Genomic DNA, 20,375 nt, shown 5'->3' on the forward strand with positions numbered 1-20,375 from the left:
GCCTCCAACTACTTTAGGACAGATCCTACAAATCAATGCCCCCCATCAGTTAGTAACCCCCCTCACCTGAGGATACAGAAAAACATAATGTATAAGCCACCATTTGCAGTCAGGAATGAGGTCGATTGGAGAATCTCTGGAAGCAGTTTGTGAATGTAGTAGTCTAACTTCCGCCTTCTAAGAATGGCTGCAATCTGAAAGAAACATGGTAAGATTTCTATTTGTAAAAATGACAGAAATTGAGAACAAGCTGCATTCAATTCCATATCAGATTGCTTTGATGCTTCATTTCGTCATCACAAAATTGCAATTAACATCCATCAAGTTGATAAAGTTTTACTTCCTTGCTATTCTTGCAGCCCAAGCAGATTATTTCAAAACTCTATTTAATTTACTATTTAAATCAACTTGTCTCAGCTTCCAGTATCTTCGCAGGTAGCATGCTCCTGGTTGTGAAAACTCACATCATAAAAAACTTTCCTCACAACCAAATTACAGATTTTTGTTTTTCCAAAAGTAAAACAATCAGATGCCATAGAAAATGTTACTACACAAGGGCATATGACATCGGCAATGATACACTACCTCAGACAGATGACTGGCTGACAGCAGAGAATCAGGATGAACTGGCCATTTTCAGCTTAGCAAACAGTAGCCAGTGGAGTGTCAGAGATCAGAGCAGAGACCCAAACTATTTAGGGTCTCCATTAATGACATGGATAAAGGGATGGCATACTACGGAGGAGTCTCGATTAGCAGAATACCAAATATTCAAATTTCGGATTATCCAAAGAAGATCTCAAGGTCCTGATAGAATTACATCAAACAGGTGTTTCAACACTAATCACGTCTTTTGATTACAATGATTAAAAATGAACTTGGCTTACTGAAATGCTGCCGAGAACAGTCCTGGACATCGATGTGAGCCCAAGCACCATCTCCAAATGACTGACCGCCTGCCCCATCTCTCTCTCCCCATACTTTCCCTGGAATGCTAAGCAGGGGTGTACCCAATCCCCAGATAATCTCTCCACCATTGTCCTGTACAGGACAAAGGTAGGACTTGTCAAAAAGTTGCAGTAAAAAGTGTGCACATCTGCGTGTGTCCGTTATTTTGAGACTCACCCCTGAAAGGCAGCAGCTGTCTTGCCGTTGTTGTCTTGCCCGGCTGCCATGGAGATAGGGTGGAGCTGGTGGCGGACAGGAGTTGATGGGGCCAGACCTGCACGGGGGAGCCGAGGCAGACAGGGGGGGTCCGCACATGGGGCAGGGTAGGAGTGGACGGAGGGGAATGTTTGGATGGGGTGGGGGGGGGGGGGTGGGAGGGCAGACAGGGGAGGAGGCGCGGATGGGGGTGTGGTGCTGGACAGGTGTGGGGGCTGAGGCTTGCACGCGGTGTGCTACTGCCCAGTCTCCTGATCAGGCAGTGGACATAGCAAGCGCTTGCTGTGTCAATCCCATTTGAACTGATTGGTGGGTGGGTCTTCAGCAAAGCTGCAAGTCCCTTACGCACAAGTGTGTGTCTGCTTAGAAACAAACCCTGAGACACAGAGAGAGAGCAAGGCAGGCAGAGTAAGGAAAAAGAAAACTTCAGGTTCCAGAGGAGAGGCATGGAATCAATTAACCGAATAATCAATTATCCAAACGAAATAGTGCCCACCCATCTTGTTTGGATAATCAAGGTTCCTCTGTATTGCAGCCAAATGTGTAGACTATGCACAAATAGGTAGGAATTTTTAAAAAAAGGAAAGCAAGTTATGAGAAGGATACAAAGAGTTTGCAAAGATACATAGATGAGTTAAGTGAGTAGACAGAAGTTTGGCAGATGGAATACAATTAGAAAATGTGAGGGTGGCTACTTCAGTAGCAAAAGCAGAAAAACAAATTATTATTTAAATGTAGACAGACTACAAAATGCTGCAGTACGGAAGGGCTGGGGATCCTTATTTCATAGAATCTCTACAACATGGAATCAGGCCATTTCCACACCAACCCACCAAATAGTAACCCGCCCAGTCCCATTCCCCTACCCTATTACTCTACATTTACCTGACTAATTCACCTAACCTATACATCCCTGAACAGTATGGGCAATTTAGCATGGCCAATTCACCTAATCTGCACATCTTTGGATTGTGGGAGGAAATCGGAGCAGCCAGAGGAAATCCATGCAGACATGGAGAGAACGTGCAAACTCCACACAGACAGTCGTCCGAGGCTGGAATCAAACCCAGATCCCCCGTACTGAGGCAGCAGTGCTAACCACGAAGACACCCCGCAGCCCTTGTACATGAATCACAAAAAGCTAGCATGTAATTATGGGAAATACATCAAACTTTCTTTCAGCCAGCACCTTATGAACCAGCACGCTCCATAAACTGTCAACAACTATACACCAAAGAATCGTGGAAGTTTACTGTATTTACCGTGATTCCCGTAATGTCCAAGTAACCAGTTTAGGGTGTAAGTGAGAAGGTTCTCTGCCAGTAAGTTTTATTTAAGGCAATGTTGGATTAAAGTGATTTATGTTGTAAATAAAGTATAACAGTGATGATCGTATGCTCTACATTACATTTCTATTACTTGGTGTGTGTTTTTATGTCAGTTATGTGGACCCATCAACCAGAACATGTGATCAACTGATACACTCCTGGACCCAGATGTGCCAGTTAATAAAGTGTTTGCTACAATTAGGAAGGGAAATAGAATACTGGACTTTATGGCAAGGATTTAGGAGCACAAAAATAAGGAAACTTTGCCCCAACGGGGCATTAGTGAGACCACATCTAGAATAGAGTGTGCAGTTTTGGTCGTGACTCAAAGACAACCACACTTGCATTAGAAGCAGCTCAGAAAGGATTCACTAAGCTGTTTCCTCGTTTCACGTAACTTCTTTGTGAAGAAATGTCAAACAGATTAGGCCCCTTACTCACTAGAGTCAAGAAAAGTAATCTTATAAAAACATATAATGTTGCATCTTCCATTATGAACCACAATTGGTTTTGCCTAGTCCTTCTTCAAAGTAATTTGCACACATTCCATTAAATAGAGCCAGAGTCAGACAGCACAGAAACAGACACTTCAGTCCAACCATTCCATGCAGAACGTATTCCCAACCTAGAGTCAGAGTTGTACAGCATGGAAACAGGCCCTTCGGTCCAATCCGTCCATGCGAACCAGACATCCCAACCCAATCTAGTCCCATCTGCCAGCACCCGGCCCATATCCCTCCAAACCCTTCCTATTCATATACCCATCCAAATGCCTCTTAAATGTTGCAATTGTACCAGTCTCCACCACATCCTCTGGCAGCTCATTCCATACACGTACCACCCGCTGCATGAAAAGGTTGCCCCTGAGGTCTCTTTTATGTCTTTCCCCTCTCACCCTAAACCTATGCCCTCCAGTTCAGGACTCCCCCACCCCAGGGAAAAGACTTTGTCTACTTACCCTATCCATGCCCCTCAATTTTGTAAACCTCTATCAGGTCACCCCTCAGCCTCCGACACTCCAGGGAAAACAGTCCCAGCCTGTTCAGCCTCTCCCTGTAGCTCAGATCCTCCAACCCTAGCAACATCCTTGTAAATCTGTTCTGAACCCTTTCAAGTTTCACAACATCTTTGCGAAAGGAAGGAGACCAGAATTTCACGCAATATTCCAACAGTGGCCTAACCAATCTTCTGTACAGCCGCAACATGACCTCCCAACTCCTGTACCCAATACTCTGACCAATAAAGGAAAGCATACCAAATGCCTTCTTCACTATCCTATCGACCTGTGACTCCACTTTCATGGAGCTATAAACCTGCACTGCAAGATCTCTTTGTTCAGCAACACTCCCTAGGACCTTACCATTAAGTGTATAAGTCCTACTAAGATTTGCTTTCCCAAAATGCATCACCTCGCATTTATCTGAATTAAACTCCATCTGCCACTTCTCAGCCCACTGGCCCATCTGGCCCAGATCCTGTTGTAATCTGAGGTAACCCTCTTCGCTGTCCACTACACCTCCAATTTTGATGTCATCTGCAAACTTACTAACTGTACCTCTTATGCTCGCATCCAAATCATTTATGTAAATGACAAAAAGTAGGCCCAGCACTGATCCTTGTGGCACTCTACTAGTCACAGGCCTCCAGTCTGAAAAACAACCCTCCACTACCACCCTCTGCCTTCTACCTTTGAGCCGGTTCTGTTTCCAACTGGCTATTTCTCCCTGTATTCCATGAGATCCAACCTTGCTAATCAGTCTCCAATGGGGAACCTTGTCGAACGCATTACTGAAGTCCATATAGATCACATCTACTGCTCTGCCCTCATCAATCCTCTTTGTTACTTCTTCAAAAACCTCAATCAAGTTTGAGAGACTTTATTTCCCACACACAAAGCCATGTTGACTATCCCGAATCAGTCCGTCCTTTTCCAAATACATGTACATCCTGTCCCTCATGATTCCCTCCAACAACTGGCCTACCCACTGAGGTCAGGCTCACCGGTCTATAGTTCCCTGGCTTGTCTTTACCGCCCTTCTTAAATAGTGGCACCACATTTGCCAACCTCCAGATCTTCTGGCACCTCACCTGTGACTATCGATGATACAAATATCTCAGCAAGAGGCCCAGCAATCACTTCTCTACCTTCCCACAGAGTTCTCAGGTACACCTGATTAGGTCCTGGGGATTTATCCACCTTTGTGTTTCAAGACATCCAGCACTTCCTCCTCTGTAATCTGGACATTTTGCAAGATGTCACCACCTATTTCCCTACAGTCTATATCTTCCATATCCTTTTCCACAGTAAATACTGATGCAAAATATTCATTTAGTATCTCCCCCATTTTCTGTGGCTCCACACAAAGGCCACCTTGCTGACCTCTGAGGGGCCCTATTCTCTCCCTAGTTACCCTTTTGTCCTTAATATATTTGTAAAAACCCTTTGGATTCTCCTTAATTCTATCTGCCAAAGCAATCTCATGTCCACGTTTTGCCCTCCTGATTTCCCTCTTAGGTATACTCCTACTTTCTTTATACTCTTCTAAGGATTCACTCGATCTATCCTGTCGAAACCTGACATATGCGTCCTTCTTTTCTCAACCAAACCCTCAATTTCTTTAGTCATCCAGCAGATTCCCTATAACTATCAGCCTTTCCTTTCACCCTGACAGGAATATATTTTCTCTGGATTTTTGTGATCTCATTTCTGAAGGCTTCCCACTTTCCAGCCGTCCCTTTACCTGCGAACATCTGCCTCAAATCAGCCTCCGAAGGTTCTTGCCCAATACCGTCAAAATTGGCCTTTCTCCAATTTAGAACTTCAACTTTTACGTCTGGTCTATCCTTTTCCATCACTATTTTAAAACAAATAGAATTACGATCGCTGGCCCCAAAGTGCTTCCCCACTGACACCTCAGTCACCTGCCCTGCCTTATTTCCCAAGAGTAGGTCAAGTTTTGTACCTTCTCTACTAGGTACATCCACATACTGAATCAGAAAATTGTCTTATACACACTTAAGAAATTCTTCTCCATCTAAACCTTTAACGCTATGGCAGTCCCAGTCTATGTTTGGAAAGTTAAAATCCCCTACCATAACTACCCTATTATTCTTACAGATAGCTGGGATCTCCTTACAAGTTTGTTTCTCAATTTCCCTCTGACTATTGGGAGGTCTATAATACAATCCCAATAAGGTGATCATCCCTTTCTTATTTCTCAGTTCCCTGGATGTATTTCCGGGAATATCCTCCTTCAGCACAGCTGTAATGCTATCCCTTATCAAAAATGCCACTGCCCCTCCTCTCATGCCTCCCTTTCTATCCTTCCTGTAGCATTTGTATCCTGCCAGTCCTGCCCATCCCTGAGCCATGCTTCCGTAATTGCTATGATATCCCAGTCTCATGTTCCTAACCATGTTCTGAGTTCATCTGCCTTCCCTGTTAGGCCCCTTGCATCAAAATAAATGAGGTTAATTTATTAGTCTTACCTTGTCCCTGCCTGCCCCGACTGTTTGACTCACTTCTGTTCTCAGCTGTACCCGTCTCAGATTGATCTCTTTCCTCACTATCTCCCTGGGTCTCACCCCCCCACCTTACTAGTTTAAATCCTCCCAAGCAGTTCTAGCAAATTTCCCTGCCAGTATATTAGTTCCCTTCCAATTTAGGTTCAATTCGTCCTTCTTGTACAGGTCACTTCTACTCCAAAAGAGATTCCAATGATCCAAAAATGTGAATTCTTCTCCCATACACCAGCTCCTCAGCCACGCATTCATCTGCTCTATCCTCCTATTCCTGCCCTCACTAGCTCGTAGCACTGGGAGTAATCCAGATATTACTACTCTCGAGGACCTCCTTTTTAAATTTCTGCCTAACTCTCTGTAACCACCCTTCAGAGTCTCAACTTTTTCCCTCCCAATGTCGTTGGTTCCAATGTGGACAACGACCTCCTGCTGGCCCCTCTCCCCAATGAGAACATTCTGCACCCTCTCTGAGACATCCTTGATCCTGGCACCAGGGAAACAACACATCATTCTGCTTTTTCTTTGCTGGCCACAGAAACGTCTGTCTGTACCTCTGACTACAGAATCCCCTAACACAATTGATCTCTTGGAAGCCGACGTACCCCTCGTTGCATTCGAGCCAGTCTCGATACCAGAAACTTGGCTGTTCGTGCTACGCTCCCCTGAGAATCCATCACCCCCTACATTTTCCAAAGCAGCACACCTGTTTGAAATGGGTATATCCACAAAAGACTCCTGCCCTCGGTGCCGACCTCTCTCACCCTTCCTGGAGTTAACCCATGTGACTGTATCTGAGACTTTCCCCCCTTCCTATAACTGCCATCCATCACATCCTGTTGCTGTTGCAAATTCCTCATCGCTATCTGTCTCCCCAACCGATCCACTTGATCTGATAAGATTCGCATCCAACAGCATTTATGGCAGATATAATCCGCAGTAACACTTAAACTCTCTTTAAACTCCCACATCTGACAAGAAGTACATATCACTGCAAAGGCCATTTTTGCTCCTTCACAATCTACAGACCCAGAAAATAACACTGTGTTATTCCTCTACAAACACTGCCCCAGGTTAAATTAATAGCTATGGCTTATATTTTAAGTTTAATCAAGAAACTTATCTCCAAAAACATACAATCAAAAAAGAATCCACTATACTCACGGTTGCTCCAGGCCCATATCCCACCAAACCTTTCCTATTATGTCCTTGCCCAAATGTCTTTTATATGCTGTAATTGTACCCACATCCACCAGTTCCTCAGGACGTATATTCCACATGCGAACCACCCCCTGTGTAAAAATATTGCCTCTCCCCCTTGGCTTTTCTAAAAATCTTTCTCATCTCACCTTAAAAATGTGACCCCTAGTCTTAAAATCCCTCATCCTACCACTAACTCTATCTATACCTCTCATTATTTAAAAACTTCTGTAAGGTTACCTCTCAACTTCCTACGGTCCAGTGAAAAAAATCCCAGCCTGTCTAGTCTTTATTTATAACTCAAACCTTCCATACCTGGCAATATCCTGGTAAATCTCTTCTGAAACCTCTCCATCTTAGTAATACCCTTTCTATAACTCTCCCACACGAGCACATGGAAGGCACCAAAGCATGAACCATAAGCGTTAATGTGTCTTTTCCTTAAATTAAGGATGTCCCCATTATTACTATAATTTCTGCATTTAACTCTGACCAGGCATTAAGTTAGTCCCATATGCTACAGTTCTCCCATATTCTTTGGCATTTCTTTTTCATTTTTTATTAATTTCATTTAAATAATACCAGTCACATCCTCAGGCCACTAAAAGCACTTCATAGTTGTTACAACACAGTGTTGAACCTAGTGATTGGTTAAATTTGAATTGTTGTCAAAATAGCAAGCAACTCAGGTATCCATTCCACAGCCAAATGTTATATATTTTCAATTTTCCAGTACACTCTGACTGTTCTTGTAAGCTTTCAGTAGACAGGCAGGAGGCTAGAAGAACACAGCAAGCCAGACAGCATCAGGAGGTGCAGAAGTCAACATTTCAGGTGCAACACTTCTTCATGACTGGGGGTGGGTGTACGAGGAGCTGAAGATAAAGGGGTGAGGCAGAGGCAGGATGGTGAACTGGGGATAGGTGAAGACAGGTAGAGGGTAAGACCTGGTTGGTCAATGGGAGGAATGAATCCGGTTGGTGCAGGGTGGAGTGGAAGGGAGGCGGAGGGGTTGGCAAGAGAGTCGGAGGATGGGACGGGAGGTTATTTAAAACTGGAGAACTCAATGTTGAATCCTCCAGTCTGTAGGCTGCCCAGGTGGAAGATGAGGTGTTGTTCCTCCAAATTGTGGTTTGGATCATTGTGGCAATGGAGGCAGCCAAGGATGGTCAGAACAGCAGTCACTCTCTCAAAGGTACTGCACATACCTTCAACTTCATAACATCTCCCCCTTAAGAGAAAAATGAGCCATCATAAAGAAAAGATGGCTTTTTTTTCTAATTCATAATCTCATTGCAATGAATACATAGGTCATGAATCTAAGTTCACATTAATTTCTGCACACATATATAACATTGGTATCCATTCAAACTTATTGATACTTTTTCCTTTAAATACGTAATAACACATCTGCTATCACATTCTTACAATGCACAACATGCACATTTTGTAAAGTTTGTAACATAAGACTCCAACGAAATCTCCAACTTCGGCCCTGTCAATTTTTCTTTAATTAATTTCTGAGGCCCTCTCACTTCATGTTTGAATATTAACTCAAAGGGAGTAAACAGAGCAGATGTGTTTGGGGCATCTTTAATGGAAAACAATACGAATGGGATACCTTTCCAATACCAATCCTGACAGTATGTCCTTAACATGGTCTTCAGGGTCTGATGCCACCTTTCCAAAGCTTCTTGGGATTCAGGATGGTACGCACTTGGTTTAAAGCGATGTATACTTAAGATATCCATGACTTCCGTAAACAGCTTAACTGTAAAATTAGACCCTTGGTCTGACTGAATCTCTCTTGGTAGCCCACATCAAGAATGTGTATCGGTTATAAGTAGGCAGGGAAAGAGTTAAATTCTGAGTTTTGTGAAACAAGAAGTTCAGCTGAGCATGGCTCAAATCAGATAAGAACTTGAAGTGAACAATGAGGTGCTGAGGCAAGGGTAGTGGGTTAACAAGGTGGAAAAACATTCATTATGTAAAGCCATTTAACAAGATGATGAAGCATTCAGTATGTAAAGTCAGTTAACAAGGTGAAAAGTATTCATTATGTGAAGCCAGTTAAGAAGGTTAAGAACATTCATTGTGTAACAGCAGATGGCTTAATCTCTACTATTGACACTCACTGATTGTAACGGTCACCCAATCAATATGTACGTCACCTCATCTGGATGCTCCTCCTTGCAAATGTCTATAAAATTCATTAAGAAACTGCTGTTCAAGAGAAGACTGAGAACCCATGTCTCTGTGCACATGGGTGATCATTCTCTCTCCCTCCAGGGCCTGGAATAAAGATGAAGGAGGTAAAATTATACTGCGTCTCTGAGCGTTTTGCTTCAACTGAGGCAGGAATGGGACAACAATACTGTGAAGAAAGCTACTAACTTCTCTATCACCCTTTTTGCCTTAATATTCCATAATGGAACTGCCTCCAGAAATCTGGCACACACATCCATTATGGTTACCAAGTAGTGGTTCCCACTTTTACTTTTAGGGAGGAGACCGACACAATCAATCATGGCCCACGTGAAAGGTTCTTCGAATGCAGAAATTGGCAAAGGTCTTGGTTTTATTACTGCTTGTGGCGTACCTACCATTTGGCATGTATGTTATGTACAGCAAAATTAAACCACATCCTTGTTCAATCTAGGCCAAAGTGCTTTTGGACTTAACTTGAGTCTTCCTCACACTTAGGTGACCTCCTACTGGTAATTCATGTGCTACCCAGAATACCTCCTCTCTGTAGGCTACCAGCAACACAATCTGGTGCACTTCTGCCCATTTCTCCTCTGCACTAACCTGCCATCGTCTCCATTTTTGTTTTAGGATTCTATCTTTAAGATAAAAACCCTCAGGAATACATTCGGATTCCTTTTCTGAGCATGCATCAATATATATACATCTTTTATTGTCTCATCTTTCTGTTGTAAGTCCATTAGCCTTTCAGGACGAAACACTTCTGCTTGACTCTGTGCCTGTTCAGATTTTTTTCTGCACCATTAAATCAAACATGGTGTCTGTTAACTGAACCTCAACTCCTTCATCTTTCTCTTTAATTTTTACTTCTTACTGTGACTTACGATAATGGGATCTTGGTACTACACAATCTGGAAAAATTCCAGGGTATTTTTCTTTCAACTCCTCAGTTCCCTGGTCTTCCTTTGGCTTCTCCACAACAAGAGGTGTCATCCCACCTTGGATCCTGCTCAATCGTTCCCAAGAACAAACTATATTCCTGGAACTGACACTCTTGTCAATCATTCCCACTGTTACTTCCCCAGTCTAGAGTTGGCACTCCAAACTGATCTTAAATAGGTGATGCTATAAATTTCTGTCCATCTATCCCACAAATTACCACTCTCTTGGGTCACAGGTCAGAAGGAGCGCAAATATGTTCATTTCTTACTGTTAGAGACTGATTATAGAACATAGAACATTACAGCGCAGTACAGGCCCTTCGGCCCTCCATGTTGCGCCGACCTGTCATACCAATCTGAAGGAGAAAGTGAGGACTGCAGATGCCAATCTGAAGCCTATCTAACCTATACTATTCCATGTACGTCCATATGCTTGTCCAATGACGACTTAAACGTACTTAAAGTTGGCGAATCTACTACCGTTGCAGGCAAAGCATTCCATACCCTTACTACTCTGAGTAAAGAAACTACCTCTGACATCTGTCCTATATCTAATCACCCCTCAATTTAAAGCTATGGCCCCTCGTGCTCACCGTCACTACTTGGAAAAAGGTTCTCCCTGTCCACCCTATCTAACCCTCTGATTATCTTACATGTCTCTATTGAATCACCTCTCAACCTCCTTCTCTCTAATGAAAACAGCCTCAAGTCCCTCAGTCTTTCCTTGTAAGACCTTCCCTCCATACCAGGCAACATTCTAGTAAATCTCCTTTGCAATCTTTCCAAAGCTTCCACATCCTTCTTATAATGTGGTGACCAGAACTGTACACAATACTCGAAGTGCAGCCGCACCAGAGTTTTGTACAGCTGCAGCATACCCTCATGGTTCCGGAACTCTAGCCCTTTATTAATAAAAGCTAAAACACTGTATGCCTTCTTAACAACCCGGTCAACCTGGGTGGCAGCTTTCAAGGATCTATGTAACTGGACACCAAGATCTCTCTGCTCATCGACACTACCAAGAATCTTACCATTAGCCCAATACTTTGCATTCCAGTTACTCCAACCAAAGTGAATCACCTCACATTTGTCCGCATTAAACTCCATTTGCCACTTCTCAGCCCAGCTCTGCAGCTTATCTATGTCTCTCTGTAACCTACAACATCTTTCATCACTATACACAACTCCATCGACCTTAGTGTCGTCTGCAAATTTACTAACCCACCCTTCTACGCCCTCATCCAGGTAGTTTATAAAAATGACGAACAGCAGTGGACCCAACACCGACCCTTGCGGTACACCATTAATAACTGGACTCCAGGATGAACATTTCCCATCAACCACCACCCTGTCTTCTTTCAGCAATCCAATTACTGATCCAAACTGCTATATCTCCCACAATCCCATTCCTCCACATTTTGTACAATAGCCTACTGTGGGGAACCTTATCAAACACCTTGCAGAAATCCACATACACCACATCAACCGGTTTACTCTCATCTACCTGTTTGGTCACCTTCTCAAAGGATTAGATTAGATCCCATATCTCTCAAAACTATAACTTCTTTCTCTTCTTCCCCCTGTTCTTTCTGAGTAAACTTTATCCACAGAGGCAGAGTCTTTATAGAGATCAGGCACTAACTCAATACCCAGCCTCTGCCAGGCTGCACACTTTCCTGTAGCTCCAAGACTTTCTTGGGATTTCCTTCACAACTTTCACTAATTCCACTTGCTTTGCCTCTTATACCACATCTTTTCCCACACTGCCTTTCTTTAATGACCAGCACTGTGACTTTATGTGTCCCACGTTTCCACAATGGAAACACCCGAGGCCTTTCACCTCCTTTTCACCCTCTTGGGCTTCCTTTTTAACCTGTGGTGAACTATTTTGCCTATTACTAGTGTGCTTTAATCTTTGGTTTGTAGTGCAGGATCTCTCCTTCTCCCAATTTCACAAGGTGAAATTCTTGCCAAAGATAAAATTTACTAATGCATTGTCATCTACCATCTCTGTTGCTCTTCTCACTTCTTGAGCTTTCTGTTCATCCACATGGGTTCTTATCATCCCTGGAAGTGAATTGTTAAACTCCTTCAGCAGAATAACCTATCTCAGAGCCTCATATGTTTTATCTATTTTTAAGGCCCTCACTCATCTATCAAAATCATTATGTTGAATTCTTTTGAACTCAACATAAGTCTGATCTGATTCCTTCTTTATGTTTCTGGACCACTGTCTACATGTTTCTGGTACCAATTCATAAGCACTCAAAGTACCCTGTTCGATAGCTGCACAATCTCTCGATCCTTCATCTGAAAGCAGTGCAAATACCTCACTAGCTCTACCTACCATCTTAGCCCGAACCAGCTTTACCCACATGTTCTCTGACCACTCCATCTGCCTCGCCAATATTTCAAATGAAATAAAAGCAGGCGTTGACATCTTTCTCATCAAAACGTGGCTGTGTTTTAGCATATTTGAATACATCATTATCATCTCTCTTCATCTCCATCCTGTTAACTTGACTTTCCTGACTAATTTGCAACTTTTGAAGTTCAAATTCTCTCTCCGTTGCTCTTCCTTCTCTCTCTCTTTGCTCAGCTAAGAACCTTTTTTCTTTTCTCTCTCTTGCTCTTTTCCTTTCTTTATCTTCTAACTCCATTTGCCTCAATTGCAATTTAAGTTTTTCTAACTCTACTGCACTTGTCTGTTTCGCTGATACACACACCTAAAGTGTTAACTAACACCGTTACAATTTCAGCTAGGTAAAAACAATGACTGCAGATGCTGGAAACCAGATTCTGGATTAGTGGTGCAAGAAGAGCACAGTGGTTCAGGCAGCATTCGAGAAGCAGTAAAATCGACGTTTCAGGCAAAAGCCCTTCATCAGGAATCGAGGCAAGGTGCCTGAAGGGTGGCGAGATAAGCTAGAGGAGGGTGGGGGTGGGGAGAAAGTAGCATAGAGTACAATAGGTGAGTGGGCGAGGGGATGAAGGTGATAGGTCAGGGAAGAGGGTGGAGTGGATAGGTGGAAAAGGAGATAGGCAGGTAGGACAAGTCATGGGGACAGTGCTGAGCTGGAAGTTTGGAACTGGGGTGAGGTGGGGGAAGGGGAAATGAGGAAACTGTTGAAGTCCACATTAATGCCCTGGTGTTGAATGTTCCGAGGCTGAAGATGAGGCGTTCTTCCTCCAGGCGTCTGGTGGTGAGAGAGCAGCGGTGAAGGAGGCCCAGGACCTCCATGTCCTCGGCAGAGTGGGAGGGGGAGTTAAAATGTTGGGCCACAGGATGGTGTGGTTGATTGGTGCGGGTGTCCCGGAGATGTTCCCTAAAGCGCTCTGCTAGGAGGCATCCAGTCTCCCCAATGTACAGGAGACCGCATCGGGAGCAACGGATATAATAATTGATATTAGTGGATGTACAGGTAAAACTTTGATGGATGTGGAAGGCTCCTTTAGGGCCTTGGATGGAGGTGAGGGAGGTGGTGTGGGTGCATGTTTTGCAATTCCTGCGGTGGCAGGGGAAGGTGCCAGGATGGGAGGGTGGGTTGTAGGGGGGAGGCGTGGACCTGACCAGGTAGTCACAGAGGGAACGGTCTTTGCGGAAGGCGGAAAGGGGCGGGGAGGGAAATATATCCCTGGTGGTGGGGTCTTTTTGGAGGTGGCGGAAATGTCGGCGGATGATTTGGTTTATGCGAAGGTTGGTAGGGTGGAAGGTGAGCACCGGGGCGTTCTGTCCTTGTTACGGTTGGAGGGGTGGGGTCTGAGGGCTGAGGTGCGGGATGTGGACGAGATGCGTTGGAAGGCATCTTTAACCACATGGGAAGGAAAATTGTGGCCTCTAAAGAAGGAGGCCATCTGGTGTGTTCTGTGGTAGAACTGGTCCTCCTGGGAGCAGATACGGTGGAGGCGGAGGAATTGGGAATACGGGATGGCATTTTTGCAAGAGGTAGGGTGGGAAGAGGTATAATCCAGGTAGCTGTGGGAGTCGGTGGGTTTGTAAGAAATGTCAGTGTCAAGTCGGTCGTCATTAATGGAGATGGAGAGGTCCAGGAAGGGGAGGGAGGTGTCAGAGATGGTCCAAGTAAATTTACGGTCAGGGTGGAATGTGTTGGTGAAGTTGATGAATTGCTCAACCTCCTCGCGGGAGCACGAGGTAGCGCCAATGCAGTCATCAATGTAGCGGAGGAAGAGGTGGGGAGTGGTGCCGGTGTAATTACGGAAGATCGACTGTTCTATGTAGCCAACAAAGAGACAGGCATAGCTGGGACCCATACGTGTGCCCATGGCTACCCCTTTGTTCTGGAGGAAGTGGGAAGATTCGAAGGAGAAATTGTTAAGGGTGAGGACAAGTTCGGCCAAACGAATGAGAGTGTCAGTGGAAGGGTACTGTTGGGGATGTCGGGAGAGGAAAAAATGGAGGGCTTGGAGGCCCTGGTCATGGCGGATGGAGGTGTAGAGGGATTGGATATCCATGGTGAAGATGAGGCGTTGGGGGCCGGGGAAACGGAAGTCTTAGAGGAGGTGGAAGGTGTGGGTGGTGTCTCGAATGTATGTGGGAAGTTACCATTACAATTTCAGCTTTCCTTTTGTCCCTTGTTAAACCCAATTCTAACCTGTTTGCTCATTCTAAAAGTATGACTTTTCTGTCTTTTTCAACTTTCTTGGCAACATTTGGAATCATCTTCAAATCCCAGAACCTCCTTAGCAATCTTAAGAGCCATTTCTCTCACTTTTAACTTAACCAACAACAAATAACTGAAATTAAACAAATTATCTCACCTACATTTTATTTAAAGATTGAAGACACTAATCTGCAATGCTGGGATCTTTCATACCCCAATCTGTACAAATCTATCCAAATCTCAAACTGGACCTGTCTAAACCAGCCCAAATTAACAAATTCATGACAGCATTTGTCAATGCATTATTAACATTATCCTTAGCACAATATGAACTGAATGGTAATTCTCCCAGTTGGAATTTCAAAACTTCAACCCAATCAAGAAAGGCAAAACCTTGAATAGAAGAACAGATATTCAAATATTTGGTTGAGGTAATGCTTTCCGGTAGCTGTCATGCGTAGCCTCAGCATTACCATAGAAAGGCAAGCACCACAGGTGCATGCATTCACCAGTGTATCCAAATTCTCCGGCAAGCTACACAGCATCCTGCCATGGAAATAAATTGCTGTTCTTTCATCATCATTAGATTATGATCTTGGAAAGCTCTACCTAACAGGAAGCAGCTTCACCACACATGGGGTGCAGTAGCATAAGAAGGGATCTCACCACCAGGTTAAGAAAACTAAGGATGAACAGCAAAAACAACTTTGGTAACACAATACCTACATCCAAAAAACAAATGAAAAGCTTAGCCAATACAAGAAAATAGATTGAATATGAGAGTACATAATACAAGGAGAACATCCAGGTGAAACATAATGATTTGAGTTCCATAAATATCACTTCAAAATAATCTGTGCTCTTCATTACTAAATAATGAATATCAGATACAACATTTCATTATGGATTAAACAACGTTTTTGTTAAACAAAAATACCTGTCTGCTTGACCGTCATTAATAGTAAATCACAAATGAAGATTTGAATACAAAAATAAAAGTGGACTGTATTTGAAAGAGCACTCTTAATGCTGAAATATGAAGCAATAACCATATTGCAATGTGCATATGAAATCAAAACATTACAATTATTAGATTAGATTAGATTAAATTACATACAGTGTGGAAACAGGCCCTTCGGCCCAACAAGTCCACACCGCCCCGCTGAAGCGCAACCCACCCATACCTCTACATTTACCCCTTACCTAACACTACGGGCAATTTAGCATGGCCAATTCACCTGACCTGCACATCTTTGGACTGTGGGAGGAAACCGGAGCACCCGGAGGAAACCCACGCAGACACGGGGAGAACGTGCAAACTCCACACAGTCAGTCGCCTGAGGCGGGAATTGAACCCGGGTCTCTGGCGCTGTGAGGCAGCAGTGCTAACCACTGTGCCACTGTGCCGCCCAAGGACTATCCCGGATATAATCTCTTCTGGAAGATCTCAGGCAGAAGATACAAAAGTTTGAAAATGCATACTAACAGATTTAAGAATAGCTTCTTCTCCGCTGTTCGTAGAATCATAGAATCCCTACAGTATGGAAGCAAGCCATTCTACCTATCAAGTCCACACCAACCCTCTGAAAAGCATCCTACCCAGGTACACCTCTCGACTTTATCCCTGTAACCCTGCATTTCCCATGGCTAATCCACCTAGCCCGCACATCTTTGGACTATTATCAGACTTATGAATGGATCTCTCTTATATCAGAGTTGATCTTTCTCTTCACCTTCTCTCTCTCTCAGTGTAACACTATAATTTGAGATAAAAGAAAAACAAAATAAAAAGACGCTGGAATCCAACGTAGACATGCAGGAGGCTGGAAGAACACAGCAATCAGGCAGCATAAAGATGTGGAGAAGTCAACATTTTGGGTGTAACCCTTTGTCAGGTCTGGGGGTGGGTGTAAGGAGAGTTGCTGATAAATGGGGGGGGGGGCGGTGGTGAGAGAGGGTTTTGCGTGGGGAGAGGCAGGTGGTGAAGTAGGCATGGATGAACACAGGTAGAGGGTACGACCTGGTTGGTCAATAGGAGTAGTGAATCCAGTTGGCAGCTGGAAGGGTCAATGAGAGGAATGGAAGGGAGGGGCAGTACTGGAAAGGGAGTCAGGGGATGGGAAGGGAGGTTATTTGAAATTAGAAAACTTAATGTTAAGACCTCTCCACTTCCATCACCAGTGACAGTCTCCAGATGGACATTTACTCTAAGCCCACAGACTCCCATAACTATCTAGACTTCACTTCCTCCCACCTAGCATCCTACAAGAGCTTCATCACATTTTCCCAATTCCTCTGCCTCTACCGCATTTGCTCGGACGAGGAGACATTCCACTCCCAAGCATCCAAGATGTCCACTTATTTTGAACAATGTGCTTTCCCTGTCATCTACACATCTACACAGCCCTCTGCCACAAAACCTCCATTCTCCACTCCACTGCTCAAACCTCCACCCTTCCAAATGCAATAAAAACAAGATCAACCTTGTCTCCACCTACCACCCCACCAGTCTCTACATCATGAAACACTTTTGCCAATTCCAATTAGACCCCACCACCAAGAACATCTTCCCCTCCCCACCACTCTCTGCCTTCCGCAAGGACCATTCCCTTCGTCAATTCTTGATTCATGCCACTGTCTCCACCAACCCCCAGGTACCTTCCCCTGGCAGCACACTGCACCCCTCATCTCCATCCAGGACCCCAAACAGTCCTTCCACATGGGACAGAGGTTTACCTGCCTCTCCTCAAACCTAGTTTACTGTATCCAGGTGTTCTCTACATCAGTGAGACCAAACGTAAACTCAGGGCACGTTTCGCCAAGCATCTCAGGTGTGCCCCCAGGGGCCAACCTGACCTGCCAGTCACAGCCCATTTCAATTCCCCTTCTCACTCCCTTTCTGACATGACCATCCTCGGCCTCTTCTATTGCGACAGCGGATCAGACCGCCAACTGGAGGAACAAAACCTTATCTTCCACCTCAGCAGCCCACAGTCCAGAGGACTTAACATTGAGTTCTCCAATTTCAAACAATCTCCCGTCCCATCCCCCAACTTCCTTTTCAGCCCCATCCCCTCCCTTCCATTCCTCTAACTGACCTTTCCTTCCAGCTAAGGACCGATTCATTCTTTCCAACCAACTGTGTTCATCTATGCCTGCCTCACCACCCCACCCCTCTCCCCAACCCCCTTTATCTGCAGCTCCCCTTACACCCACCCCCAGTCTTGAGGAAATGTTACACCCAAGACATTGACTTCTCCACCTCCTGATGCTGCCTGACTTTTGCTGTGTTCTTCCAGCCTCCTGCTTACCTATCCAGTATCACGATAATTCTGCATTCTAGTCTTATATAAAGGTATGATTTGTCTGGTTAGCATACAGAACAAAAAACTTTTCACTGGATCTCAGTACATGCGATAATAATAAATTAAATCAAATATAAATAAAGTGTTGCAGTTATTTAAAAGGCTGTTGCTAATAGTCAAAACAAAACAGTTCAGTACAGTACATTTTCCAGCATCCAAAATCCTTATTTAATTACTACACACTTTACATTCATTTAACACAATAAAATTTCATAAAATAGTATAAATCAAATTTTATTTACGCCTGCAAATGCTAGCTTTGAACTAAGATTTCAAAGAAATAATGAACATCTCCACCGAAATGTAGAATACTGCATATATGGGAACGAGATTATATTGGCTAATCATAGAGGAGACAGTACAGTACTAATTAAAGGTCATTTGTATTCTAACAACCAATTCATTCAATGTTTTTGAGTATTGCACGTTTCACATGAGGCCTTCAAAGGAAAAATTGGCAATTATTTAAGTGAAAAAAATGCCAGGCAACAAGGAAAAGACAACTTGTGGGGCTAATTGAGTTGGTCTTACGGAGAGCTGGTACAGAGATAAGGGCTGAATGGCCTCCTTCCATGCTGTAACTATTTCATGACTCTCAGGGAGATAGTTCTATAGGTAGCGATAAAAAGGTAAAAAGAAAAGAAAAACTTTTTTTAAAAATTCATTCATGGGATGAGGGTATCACTGGATTGATATGCATTTATTGTTTTAAACTCAGTGTCTTCCTTCCCTTTTTAATGACAACCCAGCTTGTGTTATAGCTTCATTGGGGAGCTGGGCGAGTTTAAGAACTAGTATGCTGTGTAAAGATTTCCTCTGGTAGCCCTCCCCAGTCTCAACAATCTGTTTCCTTTTGGAGCGACCAGGCCTCCCCCAACCCTGCGCCCCGCTTTCTTACAACGTACGGCCGTACTCACGATGTACAGGGGCGCATAAATTTTCAGCGACTCTTGGAATGCTCCGACAGTGACTTGAAAGGCGGACATGGTGCAGGAAGTGCTCCATGTGTGACCAATCTCATAGCAGCCGTGCGGGATACTCTTGCTGAAGGCAGCCATAATGATGACGGGAGCGCCAGTGCCACGGCGAGCGGGGCAAAGGTCAACGCCGCTGGCGGGGGTTACTCCCGGTCAAAGGCAGGGGGAGCGTTGAGACCGTTGGCTGAGTAACTGGAGATGTTCGTGGCGAATGGTTATGTTTCAGACGAGGGGAAACAGTGAGAATTCCTCAGGCATCCTGACAGAACCAATGGCTTGCTTGATTTTATTCGCAGAGACAAATTCAAAAATCGAAGCTATTGTGAACTGTGAGAAGGACGGTGTTCAACCTCGAGCTATTTGGCTGATTAAATGGGTGATCTTCAGAAAGTTGAAATTCGAATTCGGACAAGTGCGGAGTGGTTCGTTTTTTTGGAGAAACAAAATAAAATAGAGGATAAAGTTCAAATAGAGGGTGCAGAAGCAGAAGGACCCAAGGACTATAATGTGGCCAAATCGTTGAAAGTAGCCTTGCAATTTGAAAAAATAGTTCATAATGCATATATGATGTTGGTCTTTTAAAAGAGATTCTAAATTAGAGTGGTGCTGGAAAAGCACAGCAGTTCAAGCAGCATCCGAGGAGCGGCAAAATCGACGTTTCGGGCAAAAGCCCTTTATCAGGAATACAGCTGTTTTTGCTGCTCCTCGATTTTGCTGCTCCTCGGATGCTGCCTGAACTGCTGTGCCTTTCCAGCACCACTCTAATCTAGAATCTGGTTTCCAGCATCTGCAGTCATTGTTTTTACCTTTTAAAAGAGAGCCATTGAGTACAAAGGAAATTACTTTCTGTTAAACCTGTGTAAAGAGTAGTTTGTGGCTTCAACTTTACTGTGTTCAGTTCTGGGCACTACACTTTAGGGAAGCTTGGTGCAGAAAGTATTCATAAGAATGGTTCCAAGAATTAGGAACTTCAGCTAAATGGAAAAGTTGGAGACCCTGATGCTGTTCTCCTTGGAGAAGATTTAAGATGAAATTTGATACAATTATTAATAAT

The 20,375-nt window shown here is 44.0% G+C and overlaps 1 protein-coding gene across 4 annotated transcripts in view; it reads right to left on the reverse strand.

The window, feature by feature from the left end:
- tmem135 (transmembrane protein 135) overlaps positions 1-19,507 on the reverse strand; it is a 544,027-nt gene extending 524,520 nt beyond the window's left edge. Inside the window, exons 1-2 of one of the 4 annotated variants that reach the window (XM_043691564.2) lie at positions 19,262-19,507; positions 67-194 (exon numbers count right to left, since the gene is read on the reverse strand). In XM_043691564.2, the coding sequence (XP_043547499.1) occupies positions 67-194; positions 19,262-19,402 (269 nt within the window). In that variant the 5' untranslated portion in view covers positions 19,403-19,507. The remainder of the gene's footprint in view (positions 1-66; positions 195-19,261) is intronic. The other 3 variants (XM_043691565.2, XM_043691563.2, XM_043691562.2) reach the window with 3 other exon arrangements.
- Between the last annotated feature and the right edge of the window lie 868 nt (positions 19,508-20,375).

This window comes from Chiloscyllium plagiosum, unplaced genomic scaffold (genome assembly GCF_037043375.1).
Source record: "Chiloscyllium plagiosum isolate Xiang-an unplaced genomic scaffold, Cpla_swu_hap1 HiC_scaffold_6, whole genome shotgun sequence".
NCBI classification, from domain to species: domain Eukaryota; kingdom Metazoa; phylum Chordata; class Chondrichthyes; order Orectolobiformes; family Hemiscylliidae; genus Chiloscyllium; species Chiloscyllium plagiosum.